This window comes from Pseudophryne corroboree, chromosome 10 (assembly GCF_028390025.1).
Source record: "Pseudophryne corroboree isolate aPseCor3 chromosome 10, aPseCor3.hap2, whole genome shotgun sequence".
Classification (NCBI taxonomy): domain Eukaryota; kingdom Metazoa; phylum Chordata; class Amphibia; order Anura; family Myobatrachidae; genus Pseudophryne; species Pseudophryne corroboree.
The window spans coordinates 159,570,853-159,597,515 of NC_086453.1; the positions used below are offsets into that span (position 1 = coordinate 159,570,853).

A 26,663-nucleotide genomic window follows, 5' to 3' on the forward strand; every position below is an offset into this window, starting at 1 on the left:
GATGGAGCTGCAGCTCCAGGTCCACACCCCAAAAAAGGCCCACTGCAACTACAGCAACATACCATCCAACAAATTACACATAAAAATCGCTACAAATGCAAAAAGGGGGCACGGCTATAGGTACAGTGGCGTGGCCACGCCCCTTTTCCTATACTTTCGATGGAAGTTTGGAGAGCCAAAAATGGGTACAGACCATTAAACAAAATAGGATTTTAATTACCTAATGGTAAATCCTTTTCTCGTAGTCCGTAGAGGATGCTGGGGTCCACGTTAGTACCATCGGGTACAGACTGGTCCACTAGGAGCCACTGGCACTTTAAGAGTTTAACAGTGTGGGCTGGCTCCTCCCTCTATGCCCCTCCTACCAGACTCAGACTAGAAACTATGCCCGAGACGACAGACATACTTTGAGAGAAGGAATTTACACAGATAGTGGCGAGATTCACACCAGCTCACACAACAAGGCAAACCAAGCTAACTAGCTTAAAAACTCAGCAATAGCTGAATAACATTACTGAAAACAAGTAATCACACAGTACTTAGCAAAGAACAAAACAGTACTGACCAAAGAACCACTGCAGGATAACAAAGCGCTGGGCGAACGCCCACATCCTCTACGGACTACGAGAAAAGGATTTATCGGTAGGTAATTAAAATCCTATTTTCTCTTACGTCCTAGAGGATGTTGGGGTCCACATTAGTACCATGGGGATGTACCAAAGCTCCCAGAATGGGAGGGAGAGCGCGGAGGCTCCTGCAGAACTGATTGACCAAACCTTAGGTCCTCAGAGGCCAAAGTATCGAACTTGTAGAACTTAGCAAACGTGTTCGACCCAGACCAAGTAGCCGCTCGGCAAAGCTGTAAAGCCGAGACACCACGGGCAGCCGCCCAGGAAGAACCCACCTTACGAGTAGAGTGGGCCTTAACAGATTTTGGACACGGCAATCCTGCCATAGAATACGCAGCACCTGATCCAGCGAGAGATCGTCTGCTTAGAAGCAGGACACCCAAGTTTCTTGGGATCATACAGGACATACAGAGAGTCCGATTTTCTGTGACAAGCAGTCCTCTTCACATAATTCTTCAGAGCACTTACAACATCCAAGGACTTTGATGGAATTGAGGAGTCAGTAGCCACTGGCACCACAATAGGTTGGTTGATATGAAAAGCCAACACAAACTTTGGAAGGAATTGCTGACGTGTCCGGAGCTCAGCTCTATCTTCATGGAAGATCAAGTAGGGACTTTTACAAGACAAAGCCCCAACTCCGACACACGTCTAGCAGAAGTTAAGGCCAACAAAGTGACAGCCTTCCACGTGAGAAACTTGACCTCGACCTCCTGTACAGGCTCGGACCAATCCGATTGGAGGAGCTGCGACACCACGTTAAGATCCCAGGGTGCGGTAGGTGGCACAAAGGGAGGCTGGATGTGCAGAACTCCTTTCAAAAAAGTCTGAACCTCAGGGAGGGAAGCCAGTTATTTCTGGAAGAAAATGGATAAGGCCGAAATCTGGACTTTTACGAATCCTAACCTCAGGCCCATATCCACACCTGCTTGCAGGAAGAAGAGAAACCGTCCCAGTTGAAACTCCACCATAGGGAATGTCTTGGATTCACACCAAGACACATACTTTTTCCAAATGCGATGGTAATGTTTAGACGTAACTCCTTTCCTAGCCTGTATCAGGGTAGGAATAACCGTGTTCGGAATGCCCTTCCGAGCTAATATCTGGTGTACAACCTTCATGCCGTCAAACGTAGCCGTAGTAAGTCTTGATAAGCGAATGGCCCCTGTTGAAAAAGGTCCTACCGAAGAGGAAGAGGCCTCGGATCTTCCAGCAGTAGATCCAGAAGATCCGCGTACCAAGCCCTTCTTGGCCAGTCCGGAGCAATGAGGATTGCCTGAACTCTTGTTCTCTTTTAGAATTTTCAGAACCCAGTCCACCGCCACTGCTTGCGGGTCTCTCGACATGGAACAATACCTCCGTAGCTTCTTGTTGAGACGTGAGACCATCATGTCTATTTGAGGTACACCCCAAAGATTTGTCACCTCCGGATGGAGGCCCCACTCTCCTGGATGGAGATTGTGTCTGCTGAGGAAGTCCGCTTCCCAGTTGTCTACTCCCGGAATGAAGATTGCTGACAGCGCCAGTGTGTGCCTTTCTGCCCAGAGGAGGATTCTTTTTACCTTTGACATTGCAGCTCTGCTCTTCATTCCGCCCTGTCGCTTGATGTAGGACACTGTCGTTACATTGTCCGACTGTACTTGAATGGCACGATCTCGCAGAAGATGTGCTGCTTGGAGAAGACCGTTGTACACGGCTCTTACCACCTTCCTTGGAAGGTTTCCCCTTGAGTGACTGCGCCCCAACCCTGGAGACTTGCGTCTGTATTTAGAAGGATCCTGTCCTGCATCCCGAACCTGCGGTCCTCAAGAAGGTGAGACATTTGCAGCCACCAGAGGAGTGAAGTCCTTGCTTCTGTCGACAGACGTATCCTCAGGTGCATATGTAGGTGAGATCCTGACCACTTGTCCAGGAGATCCAGTTGGAAGGATCGAGCATGATATCTTCCATACTGTAGAGCCGCGTAGGCGGCAACCATCTTCCCCAGAAGGCAAATGCACTGATGAACCGATACCCGGGCTGGCTTCAGGACATCCCGGACCATTGTTTGAATCACCAATGCTTTTTCCTCCAGTAGAAACGGGTGTGGTTCGTTTTATCGACAGTGTCTAGGTCGACTTGCTTCGGGCATGGTGCCTTCGCTCCGCTACTGCTTCGCTCGGCACACTTTACTGTTCCAATCGTAGTCCACATGGATCGTTAAGTATGAAAAAATCCACACAAAAAAAATATATGTGAAAAACGCATGTCGACCTTTAGACCTGTCGACCTAGCACATGTCGACCTAGAAACCCTGTCGACCTTCCATCCATGTCAACCTAGATTCTGTCGACATATAGTGGTCGACCTAAACATTGTCGACCTAGACACTGTCGATCTTCAGACCGGATCCCGTAGAAACACCCTCTGCACTTCCATGTCGAGGATCATCCCCAGGAATGACTCTTGTCAATTCCAAATGTGACTTCGGAAGGATCAGGATCCAACCATGTTCCCTGAGCAGACGAGTCGTGAGAGCAATGGACTGCAACAAGGTCTCCCTGGTCGATGCCTTTATCAGCAGATCATCCAGATACAGAATTATGTGAACTCCCTGTCTGCGGAGTAGAACCAACATCTCTGCCATCACCTTGGTGAATACCCTCGGTGCCGTGGAGAGACCGAATGGCAGTGCCTGAAACTGATAGTGACATTCTAACAGTGCAAACCTGAGATAAGCCTGGTGAGGCGGCCAAATTGGATAGTGGAGGTACGCATCCAGGGATACCAGAAACTCCCACTCCTCCAGACCTGAAATCACCGCTCTCAGAGACTCCATTTTGTACTTGAACTCCCTCAGATAAGGGTTTAAAAACTTCAAGCTCAAAATTGGTCTGACTGAGCAATCCGGTTTCGGTACCACAAAAAGGTTCGAATAATGGGGGTCATTCTGACCCGACCGCACGCTGCAGTTTTTTGCAGCATAGCGAACGGGTCAGAACTACGCATGGCCGCCCGTCGCTGTGCTACGATCGCCTCTGCCTGATTGACAGGCAGAGGCGGTCGATGGGCAGGAGGGGGCGAAACGGCGGCGTTTGGCCGCCGTTTTGTGGGCGCGGACTGGCCAATGCAGGCGTGGACGGACTGTGCGGGGAGTGGCCCGCAGCGGCTGCTTTACATCACACGCAGCCACTGCGGGCTGGGGAGCGATGAGTAGCTCCCTGCAAAGCATGCTAAAGCTGCGCTGGTCGGGAGATACTCTTGAAGTGCAAAGGCATCGCTGCTGTGCGATGCCTTTGCACTTCTGCGGGGGGGTCGGCACTGATATGCGGGGCAGACTAGCCCTGTGCTGGGCATCCCCCTGCAGGTCTGAGTTCATGATCGTAGCTGTGCTAAATTAAGCACAGCTACGATCAACTCGGAATGACCCCCAGAAAACCTTGTTTTGCATATGCGGTGGAACTGTAACGATGACCGCTGACCTTTCCAATTTTTGAATGGCTTCCTGTAGGACAGCCCTGTCTGTCAGTAATGCTGGCAAGCCTGATTTGAAGAATTGGTGAGGCGGGAGTTCTTGAAACTCCAGTCTGTATCCCTGGGATACAATATCCTGTACCCAGGGGTCCAGGCTGGACGATACCCAGATGTTGCTGAAATGTCTGAGCCTCACACCCACCAGACCATCCTCCACGCTGTGCGGTGCACCGTCATGCTGAGGATTTGGAGGAATCAGAAGCAGGCTTCTGGTCCTGTGAGCCTGCAGGTGCAGGCTTTTTGGCTTTTGCACGCCCACCTCTAAAGAAAGTGGTAGGGGCTTGGACTTTTTTGTCTTAGCGGTCCGAAAGGACTGCTACGCGGATGAAGAAAAGGGTTTCTTCATAGAAGGCGTAGCTGAGGGAAGAAATGGTGACTTAACCGCAGTTGCTTTGGAAATCCACGCTTCCCCAAAGAGAGCCTGACCTGTGTACGGTAGGTTCTCCACTCTTCTCCTGGATTCCGCGTCTGCCGACCATTGACATAGCCAGAGTCTCCTGCGAGCTGAGACAGACATGGAAGATATCCGTGCATTCAGCGTACCCAGGTCCTTCATGGATTCAACCATGAACCCCGCAGAATCCTGTATGTTACGTAAAAACAGTTCAATGTCACTTCTATCCATTGTATCTAAGTCTTCTAGTAACGTGCCTGACCACTTTACTATAACTTTTGAGATCCATGCACAGGCAATAGTAGGCCTTGATTCCACCCCTGAAGCAATATATATGGATTTGAGCGTAGTGTTAATCTTATGATCAGCCGGTTCTTTTAATGCAGTAGATCCAGGGACAGGTAAAACCACCTTTTCTCTGACGTCCTAGTGGATGCTGGGAACTCCGTGAGGACCATGGGGAATAGACGGGCTCCGCAGGAGACTGGGCACTCTAAAAGAAAGATTAGGTACTATCTGGTGTGCACTGGCTCCTCCCTCTATGCCCCTCCTCCAGACCTCAGTTAGAATCTGTGCCCGGCCAGAGCTGGGTGCTCCTAGTGGGCTCTCCTGAGCTTGCTAGAAAAGAAAGTATTTGTTAGGTTTTTTATTTTAAGTGAGCTTCTGCTGGCAACAGACTCACTGCTACGTGGGACTGAGGGGAGAGAAGCAAACCTACCTGCTTGCAGCTAGCTTGTGCTTCTTAGGCTACTGGACACCATTAGCTCCAGAGGGTTCGAACACAGGGCCTGACCTCGATCGTCCGTTCCCGGAGCCGCGCCGCCGTCCCCCTTGCAGAGCCAGAAGCCAGAAGATGAACGACGAAATCGGCGGCAGAAGACTCCTGTCTTCATTAAGCTAGCGCACAGCACCGCAGCTGTGCGCCATTGCTCCCACAGCACACCACACACTCCGGTCACTGTAGGGTGCAGGGCGCTGGGGGGGGGGGGGGCGCCCTGGGCAGCAATTATAATACCTTTTGGCACTGAAAATACACATAATACAGTCTGACAACTGTATATGTGTAAAAAACCCCGCCATTAAGTTACATAAAACGCGGGACAGAAGCCTGCCGCTGAGGGGGCGGGGCCTTCTTCCTCAGCACACCAGCGCCATTTTCTCTTCACAGCTCCGCTGGAAGGAAGCTCCCCAGGCTCTCCCCTGCAGTATCCTGGTACACAAAGGGTGAAAAGAGAGGGGGGGGGGGCACATAAATTTAGGCGCAAATTTGTATATACAGCAGCTACTGGGTAAACACTGAGTTGTAGGTAATCCCTGGGTTATATAGCGCTGGGGTGTGTGCTGGCATACTCTCTCTCTGTCTCTCCAAAGGGCCTTGTGGGGGAACTGTCTTCAAATAGAGCATCCCCTGTGTGTGTGGTGTGTCGGTACGCGTGTGTCGACATGTCTGAGGGAAAAGGCTCCTCTAAGGAGGTGATAGAGCGGATATGTGTGTGGGAGGGTGTCTCCGTTTACAACGCCGACACCTGTTTGGATATGTGTAAGTGCTAAGGTGAATTTATTGCACAAAAGGTTAGGGAACAGACAGGAAATCTACCCATGTCTGTCCCTATGTCACAGAGACCTTCAGAGTCTCTCAATGCTCACTATCCAAAACAACAAACACTGGTATCGACACAGAGTTTAACTCCACTGTCGACTACGATAATGCAAAGTTACCGGCAAGATGGCTGAAAGGTATTCAATATATGATTATTGTAATAAAAAATGATTTGCATATCACTGATGACTCATCTGTCCCTGACACGAGGGTACACATGTTTAAGGGGAAGAATGCTGAGGTAAATTTCCCTCCTCTCATGAGGAAAAAGAGCGGGAATCTCCAGACAAGAGACGGCAGCTTCCCACAAGAGAATTCTCAGGCTGTATCCTTTCCCCACTAGAGCCAGGATGTGTTGAGAATCTTCCCCTAGGGTGTCCTGTTTGCACAGACGGTAGCACTAGCTATTCTCAGGGATCCTGCAGATAGCGTGCACATTCTAGTATACTACCCAGACCGGCGATTGTGTCGGCATGGGTTTATAGCGCTGTGGCAGCGTGGACAGGTACCTTATAAGCAGAGATTGAGACCCTAGTATGCATATAGATATAAATATATTAAAGATGCTGTCTTAAGTGATAGATATATAATTATAAAGCATGCCCAAAAAGACATGAGTATACTGGGTCCTAGAGTCAAAGCTATGTCGATTTCTGCTTGACGTGTCCTGTAGAATATGCATTGGACAGATGATGCCGACTTAAGAGGCATATGGAAGGCTGAGGATTGTGTGGAGAAGGGTTCTCGGGCCTGGTCTCCACAGCTATAGCTGGTAATTCTGATATTTTGCCTTATATTCCTGCACAGCCTAGGAAAGCACGACATTATTAAATGCAGCCTTTCGAATAAAGAAACAAGAAAGTTTGAGGTGCGTCCTTTCTTGTCAGAGCCGGGGGCAGAGGAAAGAAGCTGCACAACACAGCTAGTTCCCAGGAACAGAAGTCCTCCCCGGCCTCTACAAAAATCCACCGCTTGTCGCTGGGGCTCCACAGGCGGAGCTAGGCCCGGTGGGGACACGCCTTCGTAAGTTGAGCCACAAGTGGGTTCACTCCCTGTTAGATCCCTGGGCAATAGATATTGTGTCTCAGGGATACAAGCTGGACTGTGAGAAGATGCCCCCTCACCGACGACCCTGCGGGCTTCCCCCCAAGAGAGGGAGCCAGTGTTAACTGCAATTCACAAATTGTATCTTCAACAGGTGGTGGTCAAAAGTCCCCTCCTTCAACAAGAGGGTGTTATTATTCGACCATGTTGTAATCCCGAAACCAGACGGTTCGGTCAGACCCATATTGAATTAAAATCCCTGAACATATACCTGAAAAGGTTCAAGTTCAAGATGGAATCGCTAAGAGCGGTCATTGCAAGCCTGAAAAGGGGTAGACTTTATCGTGAATCGGGACATAAGGGATGCATACCTTCATGTCCCCATTTATCCACCTCATTAGGCGTACCTCAGAATTGCGGTACTGGATTGTCATTACCAATTTCAGATGTTGCCGTTTGGTCTCTCCACGGCCCCGAGAATATTCACCAAGGTAATGGCGGATATGATGGTGCTCCTGCGGAAGCAAGGTGTCACTATTATCACATACTTGGACGATCTCCTCATAAAAGCGAGATCAAGAGAGCAGTTGCTGAACAGCGTATCACTTTCTCTGGAAGTGTAACGGCAACACGGCTGGATTCTATATATTCCAAAGTCGCAGTTGGTTCCTACAGCTCATCTGCCTCTCCTAGGCATGATCCTAGACACAGACCAGAAAAGGGTTTATCTCCCGATAGAGAGTGCTCAGGAGCTCATGACACTGGTCAGGAATCTATTAAAACCAAAACAGGTGTCAGTGCATCACTGCACTCGAGTCCTGGGAAGGATGGTGGCATCATACGAGGCCATCCCCTTAGGCAGGTTCCATGCGAGGACCTTCCAATGGGACTTACTGGACAAGTGGTCCGGATCACATCTTCAGATGCATCGGTTAATCACCCTATCCCCCAGGGCCAGGGTGTCTCTCCTGTGGTGGCTGCAGAGTGCTCACCTTCTCGAGGGCCGCAGATTCGGCATTCAGGACTGGGTCCTGGTAACCACGGATGCAAGCCTCCGAGGGTGGGGGGCAGTTACACAGGGAAGAAATTTCCAAGGTCTGTGGTCAAGTCAACAGACTTGCCTTCACATCAATATCCTGGAACTAAGGGCCATATACAACGCCCTAAGTCAAGCAGAGATCCTGCTTCGCGACCAACCGGTTCTGATCCAGTCAGACCGCAGGGGCTCATGTAAACCGCCAAGGCGGCACAAGGAGCAGGGTGGCGAGGGTAGAAGCCACCAGAATACTTCGCTGGGCGGAGAATCAAGTAAGCGCACTGTCAGCAGTGTTCATTCCGGGAGTGGACAACTGGGAAGCAGACTTCCTCAGCAGGCACGACCTCCACCCGGGAGAGTGGGGACTTCATCAGGAAGTCTTCACGCAGTTTGCAAATTGATGGGAACTGCCTCAGGTGGACTAGATGGCGTCCCACCTCAATAAAAAGCTAAAAAAGGTTTTACGCCGGGTCAAGGGACCCTCAGGCGATAGCTGTGGTCGCTCTAGTAACACCGTGGGTGTTCCAGTCGGTCTATGTATTCCCTCCTCTTCCTCTCATACCCAAGGGCTGAGAATTGTAATAAAAGGAGGAGTGAGAACAAAATTCTTTGCTCCGGATTGGCCAAGAAGGACTCGGTACCCGGAACTGCAAGAAATGCTCTCAGAGGACCCATGGCCTCTGCCTCTCAGACAGGACATGTTGCAACAGGGGCCCTGTCTGTTCCAAGACTTACCGCGGCTGCATTTGACGGCATGGCGGTTGAACGCCGGATCCTAGCGGAAAAGGGCATTCCGGATGCAGTTATTCCTACGCTGATAAAGGCTAGGAAAGACGTGACAGCAAGACCTTTTCACTGTATATGGCGAAAATAGGTTGCTTGGTGTGAGGCCGGGAAGGCCCTACAGAGGAATTCCAGCGGGGGTCGATTCCTGCACTTCCTACAGTCAGGAGTGACTATGGGCCTAAAATTAGGATCCATAAAGGTCAAGATTTTGGCCCTATCCATTTTCTCTCAAAAAGAACTGGCTTCACTGCCTGAAGTTCAGACGTTGTTACGGGGGTGCTGCATATTCAGCCCCCTTTTGTGCCACCAGTGGCACCTTGGGATCTTAACGTTGTGTTGGATTTACTGAAATCCCACTGGTTTAAGCCACTTAAGACCGTGGAGCTAAAATATCTCACGTGGAAAGTGGTCATGCTTTTGGCCTTAGCTTCAGCTAGGCGTGTGTCAGAATTGGCGGCTTTGTCATGTAAAAGCCCCTATCTGATCTTCCATATGGACAGGGCAGAATTGATGACTCGTCCCCAATTTCTCCCTAAGGTGGTATCATCGTTTCATTTGAACCAACCTATTGTGGTGGCAGCGGCTATCTAGGGACTGGGAGGATTCCAAGTTGCTGGACGTAGTCCGGGCTTTGAAAATTTATGTTTCCAGAACGGCGGGAGTCAGAAAGTCTGACTCGCTGTTTATTCTGTATGCAGCCAACAAGGTTGGCGCTCCTGCTTCGAAGCAGACTATTGCTCGCTGGATCTGTAGCACGATTCAGCTGGCTCACTCTGTGGCTGGATTGCCGCATCCAAAATCAGTAAAAGCCCATTCCACAAGGAAGGTGGGCTCTTCTTGGGCGGCTGCCTGAGGGGTCTCAGCTTTACAGCTTTGCCGAGCTGCTACTTGGTCGGGTTTAAACACGTTTGCTAAGTTCTACAAGTTTGATACCCTGGCTGAGGAGGACCTTGAGTTTGCTCATTCGGTGCTGCAGAGTCATCCGCACTCTCCCGCCCGTTTGGGAGCTTTGGTATAATCCCCATGGTCCTTACGGAGTTCCCAGCATCCACTAGGACGTCAGAGAAAATAAGAATTTACTCACCGGTAATTCTATTTCTCGTAGTCCGTAGTGGATGCTGGGCGCCCGTCCAAAGTGCGGACTCTCTGCAATACGTGTATAATATTATTGCTTAATTGAAGGGTTATTGTTATGAGCCATCCGTTGTATGAGACTCACTTGTTGTTCATACTGTAAACTGGGTATGGTTATCATAAGTTGTACGGTGTGATTGGTGTGGCTGGTATGAGTCTTACCCTGGATTCCAAATCCTTTCCTTGTAGTGTCAGCTCTTCCGGGCACAGTTTCCCTAACTGAGGTTTGGAGGAGGGGCATAGAGGGAGGAGCCAGTGCACACCAGATAGGACCTAATCTTTTTTTTAGAGTGCCCAGTCTCCTGCGGAGCCCGTCTATTCCCCATGGTCCTTACGGAGTTCCCAGCATCCACTACGGACTACGAGAAATAGAATTACCGGTGAGTAAATTCTTATTTTTTGATAGTCTGGACACGGATGCGTCAACTATGGGTGGGTTTTCCCATTTTTTTTCTTTCCTCCACAGGGAAAGGAAAAGCAACCAGAACCCTTTTGGGAATCTGGAATTTTTTCTCTGGGGTTTCCCAGGATTTTTCAAATAAAGTGTTTAGTTCTTTTAGCAAGGCTTTTTTTTTTTTGTCTGTGAAGTAAGCCTCCTCAACCTGCTCAGGTGGTGCGTCCACAATGTTTAACACATCTCTTATGGCCTCAATCATGAGCTGCACCCCCTTAGCAAGGGATGCTGCCCACCTCAGCACATCCCCATCACCGTCTACTGTGTCAGAGTCGGTATCCGTGTCATCTTGCATAATCTTGGCAAGAGCACGTTTCTGTGGATATAAGTTAGAGGGTTTGGAAGAAATAGGAACAGAACCTGACCAAACAGCCATAGAATTCTTTAAAACCTGAGTTTCAGTCTCAGTATGAGCTACCCTAGTAGATATTTATTCCCTTAATAGAAGTTAGCCATTCCGGCTCAGTAAAGGGAATCTGAGACAAGGCATTACATTCCTGGGTACAAGGAATTGATTCCTCTGGAGAAGACATGTCCTCTGCAGCATAAGAGACCGAATCCCTTGACATGGCTATGTGAGAAATAGACACACACACCCACACCCCCCCCACCCCACACACACACACACACACACACACACACACACACACACACACACACACACACACACAATTGTCTGACACAGTTTCCCCCCAAGTATGCCACGAGAAACACAGAGCTTGGAGCCAGCACACACACAGCGCTTCCCTAGGTAGATATAATACAACTACCTGGCGCTGACTGTGTACCTTAGTAGACTACACATTAATTAAACAACCCCTGCCCCCTCTCTTCTACAACCCCCTGGTACCGCACAGGATAGCTGGAGTTGCGTGGAGGGACAGCTCTCCCTGTCAGCATCTCTGTAGCTGGATCTGCAGGCGGGAAAATGGCACTGAACGATGCTGGGTCCGCTCTGAGGAGAAGATCCGCCCCCTGAACATGGCACTGCTTCTCACACTTTACATCTTTATACTGGCCTGAGGAATGGTGCTGGCAGCGTTACCGAGGTCCCTGACAGCCTAGGTGACCAGTGTAGGGTATAGGCGCTGGCTCAGGGTGCCCCTCACAGAGCCGCACTGTGTACTGCTGAGCCTCCGGAGCGCAGTTAGTACTGCGCTCCCACCCTGTTTCCACCATCTTCACACCGGCTCCCCACTTGCCAGAGTCCCGGTGACTCACTCGCTACCGGAATCTTCTAGCTCTGTTAGGGTGTGGCGGCATGCTGCGGGAGTGATCACCCACAGGAACTCAGTGTCCTGGATGTGGAGATAGTTGCCATTAACCTCTCAGGGTTGGACACTACTCCCCCCCATGTCCCACGAAGCAGGGAGGCTGTTGCCAGCAGCCTCCCTGTGCCTAACTCTAAGAAAAATAATAAAACTAGAAAAACTCTTATGAAGCTCCCCTAGCTGTGACCAGCTCCTCCGGGCACATTTTCTAAACTGAGTCTGGTAGGAGGTGCATAGAGAAAGGAGCCAGCCCACACTGTTAAACTCTTAAAGTGCCAGTGGCTCCTAGTGGACCCGTCTATACCCGATGGTACTAATGTGGACCCCAGCATCCTCTAGGGCGTAAGAGAAAGGTACTGTACCTGCCAAATAGGTACAGGTGGAGGGTATGCCACTGCATCTGCAGCTATAGATAGGGAAAAAAAACCTTTTACTGCAGTGTCCTATGTCCTGCTGCCCCCTCCGGCATCAGCAATCCCCACTGCCTAGCCGCGGCGCAAGTGGAACAAAAGCTGCTGCGGCCAGTGGCATAGATGTGTATGATAGCGGCGCAGCGGAAGGCTTTCATAGCCCTCCCTGTGCCGCATACTCTCTGAGCCCCGGAGCCTCCTCTGGGCGTGATGTCACAGGAGTGCCTCCCCGCCACAGCCACACCCAGATCCACAGAGGCCCTGACTTCCGCAACATAGCACCTGGGCTACCGGCCTGGAAGCCCCGAGATAGCTAATGTAACAGACAGAGTGGGTGATATCGCGGAGGGTAATGTCTGGACGCTGAATCAGTGTAAAACATGACAGTGCTGTCCAGTGCAGTGGGTGTGCAGTGTCACTGAGCTGCACAGCACTCTCAACTTTTACATTGATTCAGTGAGTCAGTCAGTCACTATTAGCGCCAGTGTCCCAACGTGCCACATTACAGGGAAGTACACACACTAAATAAACTACAGCTCCCAGCAGCCCTTAGCACCGAAGCATTCCGGCACTGAGGGCTGTTGGGAGCTGTAGTTTATTGAGTGCATCTTCTTCCCTGTAATGCGGTGTGTTGGACACCGGCGCTAACAATAGTGACTGGCCGCCTGGCTGCTTTGCGAGTCTTCGGGAGAGCCACTGCCAAAGGGAGGACAGCAGCTTAGCTGCTTCCAGGAGGAGAAGCAGGAGAAGCATTACCTGCCCCTCCCCCACTTGCAGTACCTCCTGGCCCCATCCACGGCACCCCCATACCCCCCCCACCACCTGCGGTGGCTCCGGACCCCCTCCCCCACTCGCAGCACCACTGCACTTGCCCCTCCCCCACCTGCAGCACCATCGCACCCACCCCTCCCCCACCCGCGGCACCCCCGGACACCCTCCACCATCCACATATTCCCTGCACTCGCCACTCCCCCAACCACAGCACCTACTAGGTGATTCATCAGGCCCTGCGTGCGCTGTTCACGCCGTTGCAAGGGGCTACGACCCCTTAACCATCGCACACCCTTTGTCCTTGCAATATTTAACCACTCACACAATTATGATTGGAGGTAATACTCCATATCATAAAAATATTGCACGCCACAGTGCAGGAGTGCACAGCCAATCAGGAGAGTGCCATGACATGGCGCTCCCTGATTGGCTGGCGGGACCTTCACTAACAGCAGTCACGGGGGGTCCCGCCAGTCAGGTACAGGGGTTCCATGTGTAAACATGGGAACCCTTTCAGTGCGTGGACCGGTTTCTTCGTTTTGTTTTTTTTCAACAAGTACGTGGATTACAAACTTAAAGAAGAGGACTGATCTACACCGGATTGTAAGTAACATTTTTATTTACAGGTACCCCGTGGATTCTACTGGACAAGAGGACTGAAGTGCTCCGTGTCAACATAGGTAAGTACGTATGTGTGTAAGTGTGCATGTATGTAAATTAAAGTTATACTATCACGGTGTGTGTCTTGTGTTTTTTTGGGGGTATATTTTTGTAGTAGAACAACAGGTACCAGCGGGCCCATTATTTTCCCGTATGCTGGTACCTGTGGTTCTCCAAGTACCAGCTTGCGAGGGAGGCTTGCTGGGACTTCTAGTTCTTCTACAAAAAAACAAAAAACAATATTCTTTATTTTAACACTATGGCTATCAGCCTCCCATCCACCGCCCACGGATTGGGGTGGCTGGAGGGGAGGACCTCTTGATTTAAGTGGTCCCCACTCCTCCAGGGTACCCCAGCCAGGGGTGACTAGTTGGGGGGGTAATGCCATGGCTGCAGGGACCTATATAAAAGTGTCCCCCAGATGTGGCATTATTTCTCTGGCTAGTGGAGCCCGGGGCTGGTGTTAAAAATACGGGGGAACTCAACATCTTTTGACCCCCGCATTTTTTGCACCAGGACCAGGCGCAGAGCCCAGTGCTGGTGGTTTAAATATGGGGGGACCCTGTGCATTTTCCCCCCTGTATTTTTACAACCAGGAACAGTTCAAAGAGCCCAAGACTGGTTATGCTTAGGAGGGGGGGACCCCACACAATTTTGGGGGGGGATTTTTAACCCTTTCACACCCCTTCCCCCTGATAAGCATGCATGGATCTCACTGATCCGTGCATGCCTATCAGAATACGGATAAAAAAAAGGCAGGTCTATTTGAAAACTGCTTTTTTTATGAATTGTAACATTTCCCTGCAGTGTTTGGCTATTGTCGGCAGTGATTGTGAAAATAAATTCTTAGTAAATTACCGAGTTGTATAATATAACTAGCGTGTTTGAACGATGGTGTATTCATTCGTATATTTTTTCTCTGCCCTCAAAAAAAATACAAATGCCCTCATCACTGCCGAGATTTAAGGTTAGTAAATTCCAGAGTTGACACTTCGAACAAAAAACACAAAATCGGCCAAAATCGGGAGCTTAGTAAATATACCCCCTAGTATTATATAATTTCCGTCCAACAGCGTACTACTGCTGATACATCGGTACCATCATCGTAAATCGGGTCATTATTCAGATTCTGAGTACCTCTGGAGACGTTCAGACTGAGCTGCTCTCCTGGGATGCACAGGGCTCGCCAGTAGCAAGTAAGATCGCAACTGCTAATTTATGCATGCCCAGAAAATGCTGTCAGAACGGTCATGACATGCCTGTGTTTATCCGACCACTCCCCCGTTCTTACCCCCAGACGCTGTCTTCCTGTCACTCACTTTACAACTAATTCCTCAGCGTGACCGCCATCTCAGTTCAGACACTGCATGTGTGCAGTGTGGCTTAGATACATGCACAGTAAGAAAACATTGACTGATTTTCATACAATAGTGACCACATCTGAATTAGGTAGGCCCTGTGCCTGTTGGGGAGATGTATCAAACCTTCTAAAGTGAACAAATGAAGTAGTTGCCCAAAGCAACTACTCAGCTTCTACCTGTCATTTATCTAGTACATTCTATAAAATGATATTTAGAAGCTGATTGGCTGCAATGGTCAACTTCTCCACCTGTCCACTTACAGAGTTTTGATATATCTCACCTTTTGTTTTGTTTTTATTTGATTTACTAGTTTTTGTTGAAAGAGTAGTGTGTTAATTTGCAGACTCCAGTCTTCCTGTCCTCCAGAGAGGCTTCATGCCTTATCCCAAGAAAGCTGCCAAGATCACTACTAAGCATGTAGAGGGCTCATCTTTATTTACTGTGAAAAGTGACATGGTGGGACACAGAGTCTTCTACTTAGAACTACTTAATACTGCAATTAAGCTGTTCCAGCACCCCTGAACCGCTACCCATTTGCAGTATACAGTCACTGGCTGATGAGCTGTATGAAACTACACTTTTGGCCTTGTCTGACTGCTCACTCTGAACTTGCAACACTGACTTGTCTACCAACTTTGCTTTTGAGTTATTTCTTGCTAATCTCTATCCTATCTGGCTTATACTTCCTTATACTGGCTTATACTTCCTTTCACTATATACCTGAATCCTATTTATACTGACTATGACATTCCTACAAAGGGGTACCTTTAAAGTACTAATATCTTCTACAAATGAAAAGTGGTAGAGTTGCCCATTGCAACAAATCAGAATCTAGCTATCGTATTTCTATTGCATCCTACAAAATGATAGGCAGAATCTGATTAGTTGCTATGGGCCACAACACCAGTACTAAGGGATCTATTTACTAAGCCTTGGGTGGAGATAAAGAGGACAGGGATAAAGTAGCAGCTAATCAGCTCCTACCTGCCATGTCACATGATGGGTTTGACAGGAGCTGGTTGTTTGCTACTTTATCTACATCCACTTTATCTCCATCCAAGGCTTAGTAAATAGACCCCTTAGCCTTGGATAGAGATACGGTGGATGGAGATAAAGTACAAGTTAATCAGATCCTAACTACCATGTTACAGGCCTTATTTGAAAAATGACACTTAGGAGCTGATTGTTTGGTACTTTATCTCTGTGTACTTTATCTCTAGCCACGGCTTAGTAGAAAGACTCCTAAGTACTGTAAGTCTACCCCATAATGTTTGTCCATTGAAACTAGTTCACATAGACACTGCCCTCATATTCCATAATGGTTCTGATATTGATCAGCAGTCTCTTGGAAAATTAACAGTGAAATGTTTGCATTGGTTGTCATACAGCCTTAATGTCTGATGTTAGTGCCAGATTTAAAAAGTGTGAAAATGTTTGTCCATTAATAGTTTGTAGTGTTGATTCACTGCGCAGAATAATTCCTTTATTCTTGAAAAAGTTGTAATTTCCCTGTCCAGAAATTCTGCACATATGGCCAAGTTATAGATTTCATACGCTCTTTAGCAGTGGGCAATGCACTGGATAGAGGGCTTCTACCCTTTGAGGTGTTGTGTCTCCCCAGCAAACCTCACAGACACTCTATGCTGTTTATGTATAACATTGTTCTTGAATATCTATCATTATCCCACCACTATCAGTTTTATCACTAAATATCACGGAAAATGTAAGTTAAATTTTTCTGATAAACATTGGGAGATCTTTCGATTCACTCACATGACTTCCCAAAGTACTTCTGTCTTTGAGATGCACTTCAAGTTCTTGATTCTATGTTAAAATGTTCCCTGCTAACATGCTATACAACTTTGCACATTTGGTGGGATCGTCGCAAGGTCGACACTTATTGGCAAACCGTAATTAAGTTATCAAGAAACATTGTGGGTGACTGTGTATTCTGATTTACATTATTGACATTTATTAATATGCCTATCTCCCGTGTGTTGGAAAAACACTAAACCCAACCACTATAGAAATGGACATCACACTGTTGGCAGTAGACAGGTACTCTGAATATGAATCTACTTGGTATTACTGGCTAGATATTAAGGACTTACCTGAATACCTGAGCTACAGTATGCGAGTTTCACTAAACCCTATTCTTTTCTCCTTTCTGTTCTATTGTATTGCCCCCTTGTCTCATTTTGTTTTCTTACAATGCTTCATCCTCTAGGGTTTGGTCACATCGGTTGGTTTTGTATTACATATTTAAACAAAAAATTGTACCACAATTGTTGATTCTTACCAATTATATTTGTTGTTTATTTATTTATTTATTTATTGTGGTACTCCATAAACAATTAAATAAACAAAAAACTATTTAATACAAAATGGTTACATACAGTATATAATATAATTGCAGATCTTTAGTAAATCTAATCTTACAATGTGCTAATTGTTTTGTAAAGGTGCATACACACGGTGAGATTCGGGCTAAGCCCGGTTCTCACTATGCGACAGGGGCTAGGTCGGCATCGCAAGTACATAATGACTGTGCTTGCGATACTGACCATGTGCGATTTGGGCTAAGTGTCAATTTTTACTATCTCTTCTATAGAGATAGTCAAAATTGACTTGCCTGCACAGTCTATCTAGGCTTGTGATGCAAACCACGCGGGACCGCGCATCGACATCGAATCGGGATCGCAAGGTGACTTGCACCTTGCGATCTGCTCTAACTTTTCTTACGATTTTGCTATATAGTCAAAATCGTAAGAAAATATCTCACCGTGTGTACACACCATAACTTTCCTTAATAAATAACATTAGTAAATATGTTTCTTATTTTTCAACTGAGTAAAATCACTAATGTAACTTCGCACCAATCGTTTTTAGGGAAAAACAAAATAAGAAATTATGTAGAGTTTATCATTTGCTTTATCCAATCAATGAGCATGCATTATTAATGTACTTATTTTTAGACTACCGGACTATTCTTCCTCTAACCTAACTAAATAGTCTATTTACTGTAATATGAACTCTGGGCTGCCAAGGCAGCAATCAAGGAGACTACACCATATTTAAAGGAAAGGTGTAAGTGATAAACAAGACCTACTGAAATACAGTGCTAACAAATACACTGCATAAAATAATAATCAAATTAGTTCTAAAATTGTAATAGATAAACTTTTTACAAGGTTACGTAAATGTTTCTCATACTTGTGATTCATTTTTATTGAAGTCAGAATAGTAGAGCACATATTTGATTTGTGAGAAAACTACATGAGCCTGCATATATCAAGAGAAAGAATTATACCATGGATCCTGACTTACCAATTTTCTCACATTCTCAGCCTCCCTCATGGGTGCCATAAACATGTATAGTGTAATTGAGGGAACAGAGTGTAAATTGTATTCAAATTACATTACCACAGAAAGCAGTGGTGGCCAGTCTGCTGCGTTCCAAGGGGGGAGCCCACTTGCTCCAGATTCCATGGCATGCTGGGTACGTCACTCCCTTGAACATGAGAAAATACAAATGGCATATAAACACAAGGTATACAGGGCTTTATTTTGTAAGACAAAAAGTACGGTAATGTCATAGACATCTAAGTTTCTACATCATTTACTTGAAGATAGTTTACAGCCAAACTGAGCTACTGAAGAAATATGGTCACGTAATATTTTTTTCTTTAGTCTCTTCTGGCAAAGGCCAAGTGCTATTAATATATAATGAAGATAATTAATGTCATATATTTTATTGGCATACAAAGTACAGATGTGTCCTCATACATCTTGCCTCAATATGCCACGCAGCTGGAGGTGCCTGGCAGTCGCGCACACAAGGGAGGAGTGGTGTTTCTGAATAGCCAGAAATGTCCCCGACAGAGGAGAAAGAGCAGACACAATATTACTAAGCCCAGACCCCCGTGGCAAATTTCCACGATTCGCGGGTGAATGAGGAGTGGGAAGAGCCAATATGACGTGATTTCATTACAACTGTGTCATTTTGGCCCCGCCCACGACCCACAAATGAGATTTTGTTGTGAAGGGGCAGGTTTCTGGAAGTTCTGCTGCTGGCAGGCAGGGCTCTGTCATGCTGAGAACATAAGCAGCTGGCAGGTGGAGTCTAGGCATGGCCTGTGCGGGGTGTGGGAGCGGCAAGCACAGAATCCCACCCCTGCGTGCATTATATATAAAGCAGCTGATCCAGTTATCTGCCTCCTCCTCACTCGCATCATCTACAGCGCCAGCACCGACCCCTGTTCCTCTCAGTCACCACACTGCTCAACCCACACAGGGTCTCACCCCTTGCTGCCTGACTCATTCACCTTTTCCCCCTTCCGGTAAGTGACCACTCGTGTCCTGGTGCCTCAACTCTGCACGCTGCTGTACCATCTGGAGGTTCCTGCATCTGTTTCCTGGTTACTGCTGCTACTTTTTGCCTAATCCCAGGATGGGAAGTAACCTGGGGTTGCAGCATAGTATATGGAGAAGGGGGTACAGAGTATGCAGTATATGGTGGGAGTAGTATATGGAGAAGGGGGGTGCCCTGTATATAGGGAACACTATATGGAGTGGTATGGGGGTGCAGTGTTAATATAGACGGGCAGTATATGATGGGGGGTGCAGAATATGGAAGAGGATGGGGGTGCAGTGTATATAGGGGCAGTATATGATGGGGGTGCAGTGTACACAGGGTATATGTGTGTGTCCCGAAGGTAGCTCTGTCGGGCGCACTCCAGTGTCAGCCGGCGGCACCACAGAGGTAAGGAGTAGCGTTAGCCTTTTATATACTGTAGGTTTTTATAAATGGCAACTGCCACACCAAAAACCTACCCCTACCTCCACTCTCTCTCTCCAGCACCCTCTCTCCATATGCAGTTTAACCCCCCCTTTAACTCCATGGTTATATGGTCTACCTACAATACTACCAATGTGCCTCCACCCAAGTATTGGGAAGTATTTATGGGCCTACTTGGGAAAACCCATGTGTAAATGGTACCATTGGAATGTAATGGTGCAATAAGAATTTTGTACAACAAGAGTACACAGTTAAAGAAACCAATAGTTGTGTTTATTTTCCACTGGCCACTTTAGCTGACCTTTTCTCAGTAACATCTAACACATTCATGTGAGAATCACATTAACATGACATACAAATATTTATAATGGTTTGATGTATTCTGATTAAATCCTAAACTTCTTACTATTCATATTTGTTATGTATTCAGTATATAGTAGAATGTACTTCTATAGGTTAGAGATGAGCGGGTTCGGTTCGTCGAGATCCAAAACCCCCCCCGAACTTCACCTATTTTACACGGGTCCAAAGCAGCCTCGGATCTTCCCGCCTTGCTCGGTTAACCCGAACGAGGCCGAACGTCATCATCCCGCTGTCGTATTCTCGCAAGATTCGTATTCCATATAAAAAGCCGCGCGCGGTCATTTTCACTCGTGCATTGGAGATTGAACGGAGAAGACATGGCTACGTTCTCTCCCTGAAAAGCTCTGTATCTGTACTCAGTGTGCTGCAATTATATGTGCTCAGTGTGCTGCAAATATCTGTGCTCAGTGTGCTGCAAATATCTACGTTCTCTGCCTGAAGAGCTCCATATCTGTGCTCAGTGTGCTGCAAATATCTACGTTCTCTGCCTTAAAAGCTCCATATCTGTGCTCAGTGTGCTGCAAATATCTGTGTTCAGTGTGCTGCATTGTGGGGATCACCAGTATACAATTATAGTAGTACAGTACAGTAGGCCATTGCTGTATCTTGCAGCTCCGTGTCAGACTCAGTTCTAGACAGTATCCTGATCATCAGTTCTCAATATCTGCTGCATTGTTGTGTGAACAGTATAAACTATATATATATTATATATATAGTAGTACAGTGCAGCATTTTGGTGACCACCAGTATAGTAGTACTGTACGGTAGTCCATTGCTGTATCTTGCAGCTCAGTGTCATTTCAAGTATCCATATCTGTGCTGCATTGTTGTGAGCAGTATATATAGTAGTACAGTGCAGCATTTTGGTGACCAACAGTATATAGTTGTACAGTACAGTAGGCCATTGCTGTATCTTGCAGCTCCGTGTCACTTCAAGTATCCATATCTGTGCTGCATTGTTGTGAGCAGTATATATAGTAGTACAGTGCAGCATTTTGGTGACCAACAGTATATAGTTGTACAGTACAGTAGGCCATTGCTGTATCTTGCAGCTCCGTGTCACTTCAAGTATCCATATATGTGCTGCATTGTTGTGAGCAGTATATATAGTAGTACAGTGCAGCATTTTGGTGACCAACAGTATATAGTTGTACAGTACAGTAGGCCATTGCTGTATCTTGCAGCTCAGTGTCACTTCAAGTATCCATGTCTGTGCTGCATTGTTGTGAGCAGTATATATAGTAGTACAGTGCAGAATTTCTGTAACCAACAGTATATAGTTGTACAGTACAGTAGGCCATTGCTGTATCTTGCAGCTCAGTGTCACTGCAAGTATCCATATCTGTGCTGCATTGTTGTGAGCAGTATATATAGTAGTACAGTGCAGCATTTTGGTGACCAACAGTATATAGTTGTACAGTACAGTAGGCCAATGCTGTATCTTGCAGCTCAGTGTCATGGCAAATATCCATATCTGTGCTGCATTGTTGTGAGCAGTATATATAGTAGTACAGTGCAGCATTTTGGTGACCAACAGTATATAGTTGTACAGTACAGTAGGCCATTGCTGGATCTTGCAGCTCCGTGTCACTTCAAGTATCCATACCTGTGCTGCATTGTTGTGAGCAGTATATATAGTAGTACAGTGCAGCATTTTGGTGACCAACAGTATATAGTTGTACAGTACAGTAGGCCATTGCTGTATCTTGCAGCTCAGTGTCACTGCAAGTATCCATATCTGTGCTGCATTGTTGTGAGCAGTATATATAGTAGTACAGTGCAGCATTTTGGTGACCAACAGTATATAGTTGTACAGTACAGTAGGCCATTGCTGTATCTTGCAGCTCAGTGTCACAGCAAATATCCATATCTGTGCTGCATTGTTGTGAGCAGTATATATAGTAGTACAGTGCAGCATTTTGGTGACCAACAGTATATAGTTGTACAGTACAGTAGGCCATTGCTGGATCTTGCAGCTCAGTGTCACTGCAAGTATCCATATCTGTGCTGCATTGTTGTGAGCAGTATATATAGTAGTACAGTGCAGCATTTTGGTGACCAACAGTATATAGTTGTACAGTACAGTACAGTAGGCCATTGCTGGATCTTGCAGCTCCGCGTCACTTCAAGTATCCATACCTGTGCTGCATTGTTGTGAGCAGTATATATAGTAGTACAGTGCAGCATTTTGGTGACCAACAGTGCATAGTTGTACAGTACAGTAGGCCATTGCTGTATCTTGCAGCTCAGTGTCACTGCAAGTATCTATATCTGTGCTGCATTGTTGTGAGCAGTATATATAGTAGTACAGTGCAGCATTTCGGGGACCAACAGTATATAGTTGTACAGTACAGTAGGCCATTGCTGTATCTTGCAGCTCAGTGTCACTGCAAGTATCCATTTATGTGCTGCATTGTTGTGAGCAGTATATATAGTAGTATAGTGCAGCATTTTGGTGACCAACAGTATAAAGTTGTACAGTACAGTAGGAAATTGCTATTGATATACAGGTTGAGTATCCCATATCCAAATATTCCGAAATATGGAATATTCCGAAATACGGACTATTTCGAGTGAGAGTGAGATAGTGAAACCTTTGTTTTTTGATGGCTCAATGTACACAAACTGTGTTTAATACACAGAGTTATTAAAAATATTGTATTAATTGACCTTCAGGCTGTGTGTATACGGTGTATATGAAACATAAATGAATTGTGTGAATGTAGACACACTTTGTTTAATGCACAAAGTTATAAAAAATATTGGTTAAAATGACCTTCAGGCTGTGTGTATAAGGTGTATATGTAACATAAATGCATTCTGTGCTTAGATTTAGGTCCCATCACCATGATATCTGATTATGGTATGCAGTTATTCCAAAATACGGAAAAATCCCATATCCAAAATACCTCTGGTCCCAAGCATTTTGGATAAGGGAGACTCAACCTGTAATAATATATATTACTGGCATATAATTCCGCACATTAAAAAATGGAGAACAAAAATGTTGAGGGTGAAATAGGGAAATATCAAGATCCACTTCCACGTAGTGCTGAAGTTGCAGCCACTAGTCATGGCAGAGACGATTCAATGCCATCAACGTCGTCTGCCAAGGCCGATGCCCAATGTCACAGTAGAGAGAATGTAAAATCCAAAAAACAAAAGTTAGTAAAATCTAAATTAAAAGCGTCTGAGGAGAAGCATAAACTTTCCAATATGCCATTTACGACACGGACTGGCAAGGAACGCCTTCTTCATGGTTAGTGGTTCAGCTTCACATGAGGATGGAAGCACTCATCTTCCCGCTAGAAAACTGAAAAGAGTTAAGATGGCAAAAGCACAGCAAAGAACTGTGCGTTCTTCTAAATCACAAATCCCCAAGGAGAGTATAATTGTGTTGGCGGTTGCGATGCCTGACCTTCCCAACACTGGATGGGAAGAGGTGGCTCCTTCCACCATTTGCATGCCCCCTGCAAGTGATGGAAGAAGCACCTACAGTCCAGTTCCTGATAGTTAAATTGAAGATGTCACTGTTGAAGTACACCAGGATGAGGATATGGGTGTTGCTGACACTGAGGAGGAAATTGATAAGGAGGATTCTGATGGTGAGGTGGTTTGTTTAAGTCAGGCACCCGGGGAGACACCTGTTGTCCGTGGGATAAATATGGCCATTGACATGCCTGGTCAAATTACAAAGAAAAACACCTCTTCGGTGTGGAATTATTTGAACAGAAATGCGGACAACAGGTGTCAAGTCGTGTGTTGCCTTTGTCAAGCTGTAATAAGTAGGGGTAAGGACGTTAACCACCTATGAACATCCTCCCTTATACGTCACCTGGAGTGCATTCATCAGAAGTCACTGACAAGTTCAAAAACTTTGGGTGACAGCGGAAGCAGTCCACTGACAACTAAATCCCTTCCTCTTGTACCCAAGCTCCTGCAAACCACACCACCAACTCCCTCAGTGTCAATTTCCTCCTTAGACAGGAACGCCAATAGTCCTGCAGGCCATGTCACTGGCAAGTCTGACGAGACCTCTCCTGACTAGGATTCCTCCGATGGATCCTGGAGTGTAACGCCTACTGCTGCTGGCACTGCTGTTGTTGCTGCTGGGAGTCGATCGTCAACCCAGAGGGGAAGTCGTAAGACCACTTGTACTACTTCCGGTAAGCAATTGACTCTCCAACAGTCCTTTGTGAGGAAGATGAAATATCACAGCAGCCATTCTGTTGCAAAGCGGATAACTCAGGCCTTAGCAGCTGTGTTGGTGTTAGACGTGTGTCCGGTATCCACCCTTAATTCACAGGGACTTAGAGAATTTCTTGAGGTAGTTCCACTTCTCTAGGCAGGCGATACAGAGAATGTACACAGACCTCAGAAAAAGAGTCACCAGTGTCCTAAAAAATGCAGTTGTACCCAATGTCCACTTAACCACGGACATGTGGACAAGTGGAGCAGGGCAGACTCAGGACTATATGACTGTGACAGCCCACTGGGTAGATGTATTGCCTCCTGCAGCAACAACAGCAGCAGCGGCACCAGTAGCAGCATCTCGCAAATGCCAACTCATTCCTAGGCAGGCTACGCTTTGTATCACCGCTTTCCATAAGAGGCACACAGCTGACAACCTCTTACGGAAACTGAGGAACATCATCGCAGATTGGCTTACCCCAATTGGACTCTCCAGGGGATTTGTGACATCGTACAAAGCCACCAATATTGTGCGTGCGTTACATGTGGGCAAATTCCAGCACGTCCCGTGATTTGCACATACAATTAATTTGGTGGTGCAGAATAAAAAAAAATGACAGGGGCGTGCAAAAGATGCTGTCGGTGGCCCGAAGAATTGCGGGCCACTTTCGGCATTTAGCCACCGCATGCCGAAGACTGGAGCACCAGCAAACACTCCTGAACCTGCCCCTCCATCAGCTGAAGCAAGAGGTGGTAACGAGGTGGAATTCAAACCTCTATATGCTTCAGAGGATGGAGGAGCAGCAAAAGGCCATTCAAGCCTATAGATCTGCCTACGATATAGGAGAAGGAGGGGGAATGCACCTGACTCAAGCGCAGTGGAGAATGATTTCAATGTTGTGCAAGGTTCTGCAACCCTTTGAACTTGCCACACGTGAAGTCAGTTCAGACACTGCCAGCCTGAGTCAGGTCATTCCCCTCATCAGGCTTTTGCAGAAGCAGCTGGAGAGATTGAAGGAGGAGCTAAAACAGAGCGATTCCGCTACGCATGTTGGACTTGCGGATGGAGCCCTTAATTCGCTTAACCAGGATTCACGGGTGGTCAATCTGTTAAAATCAGAGCACTAAATTTTGGCCACCGTGCTCGATCCTAGGTTTAAAGCCTACGTTGTATCTCTCTTTCTGGCAGACACAAGTCTGCAGAGGTTCAAAGACCTGCTGGTGAGAAAATTGTCAAGTCAAGCGGAACGTGACCAGTCAACAGCTCCTCCTTCACATTCTCCTGCAACTGGGGCTGCGAGGAATAGGATAAGAATTCCGAGCCCACCCGCTGGCGGTGATACAGGCAGGTCAGTCAGGAGCGAGTGCTGACATCTGGTTAGGCCTGAAGGACCTGCCAACGATTACTGACATGTCGTCTACTGTCACTGCATATGATTCTGTCACCATTGAAAGAATGGTGGAGGATTATATGAGTGACCGCATCCAAGTAGGCACGTCAGACAGTCCGTACGTATACTAGCAAGAAAAAGAGGCAATTTGGAGGCCCTTGCACAAACTGGCTTTATTTTACCTAAGTTGCCCCCCGTCCAGTGTGTACTCCGAAAGAGTGTTTAGTGCAGCCGGTCACCTTGTCAGCGATCGGCGTACGAGGTTACTTCCAGAAAATGTGGAGAAGATGATGTTCATCAAAATGAATTATAATCAATTCCTCCGTGGAGACATTCACCAGCAATTGCCTCCAGAAAGTACACAGGGACCTGTGATGGTGGATTCCAGTGGGGACGAATTAATACTCTGTGAGGAGGGGGATGTACACAGTGAAAGGGGTGAGGAATCAGAGGATGATGATGAGGTTGACATCTTGCCTCTGTAGAGCCAGTTTGAGCAAGGAGAGATTGATTGCTTCTTTTTTTGGTGGGGGCCCAAACCAACCAGTCATTTCAGCCACAGTCGTGTGGCAAACCCTGTGGCTGAAATGATGGGTTTGTTAAAGTGTGCATGTCATGTTTATACAACATAAGGGTGGATGGGAGGGCCCAAGGACAATTCCATCTTGCACCTCTTTTTTTTATTTATCTTTGCATCATGTGATATTTTATTAATTTGCATCATGTGATGTTTTTATAAGTGCCATCCTGTCTGACACTGCAGTGCCACTCCTAAATGGGCCAGGTGTTTGTGCCGGCCACTTGGGTCACTTAGCTTAGTCATCCAGCGACCTCGGTGCAAATTTTAGGACTAAAAA

At 46.9% G+C, this 26,663-nt stretch overlaps 1 protein-coding gene across 3 annotated transcripts in view; it reads right to left on the bottom strand.

The window, feature by feature from the left end:
• SLC17A7 (solute carrier family 17 member 7) overlaps window positions 1–26,663 on the bottom strand; it is a 366,305-nt gene that overhangs the window by 59,943 nt on the left and 279,699 nt on the right. For all 3 annotated transcript variants that reach the window (XM_063942897.1, XM_063942898.1, XM_063942899.1), the window contains exon 5: window positions 18,487–18,574. In XM_063942897.1, coding sequence (XP_063798967.1) covers window positions 18,487–18,574 — 88 coding nt within the window. The remainder of the gene's footprint in view (window positions 1–18,486; window positions 18,575–26,663) is intronic.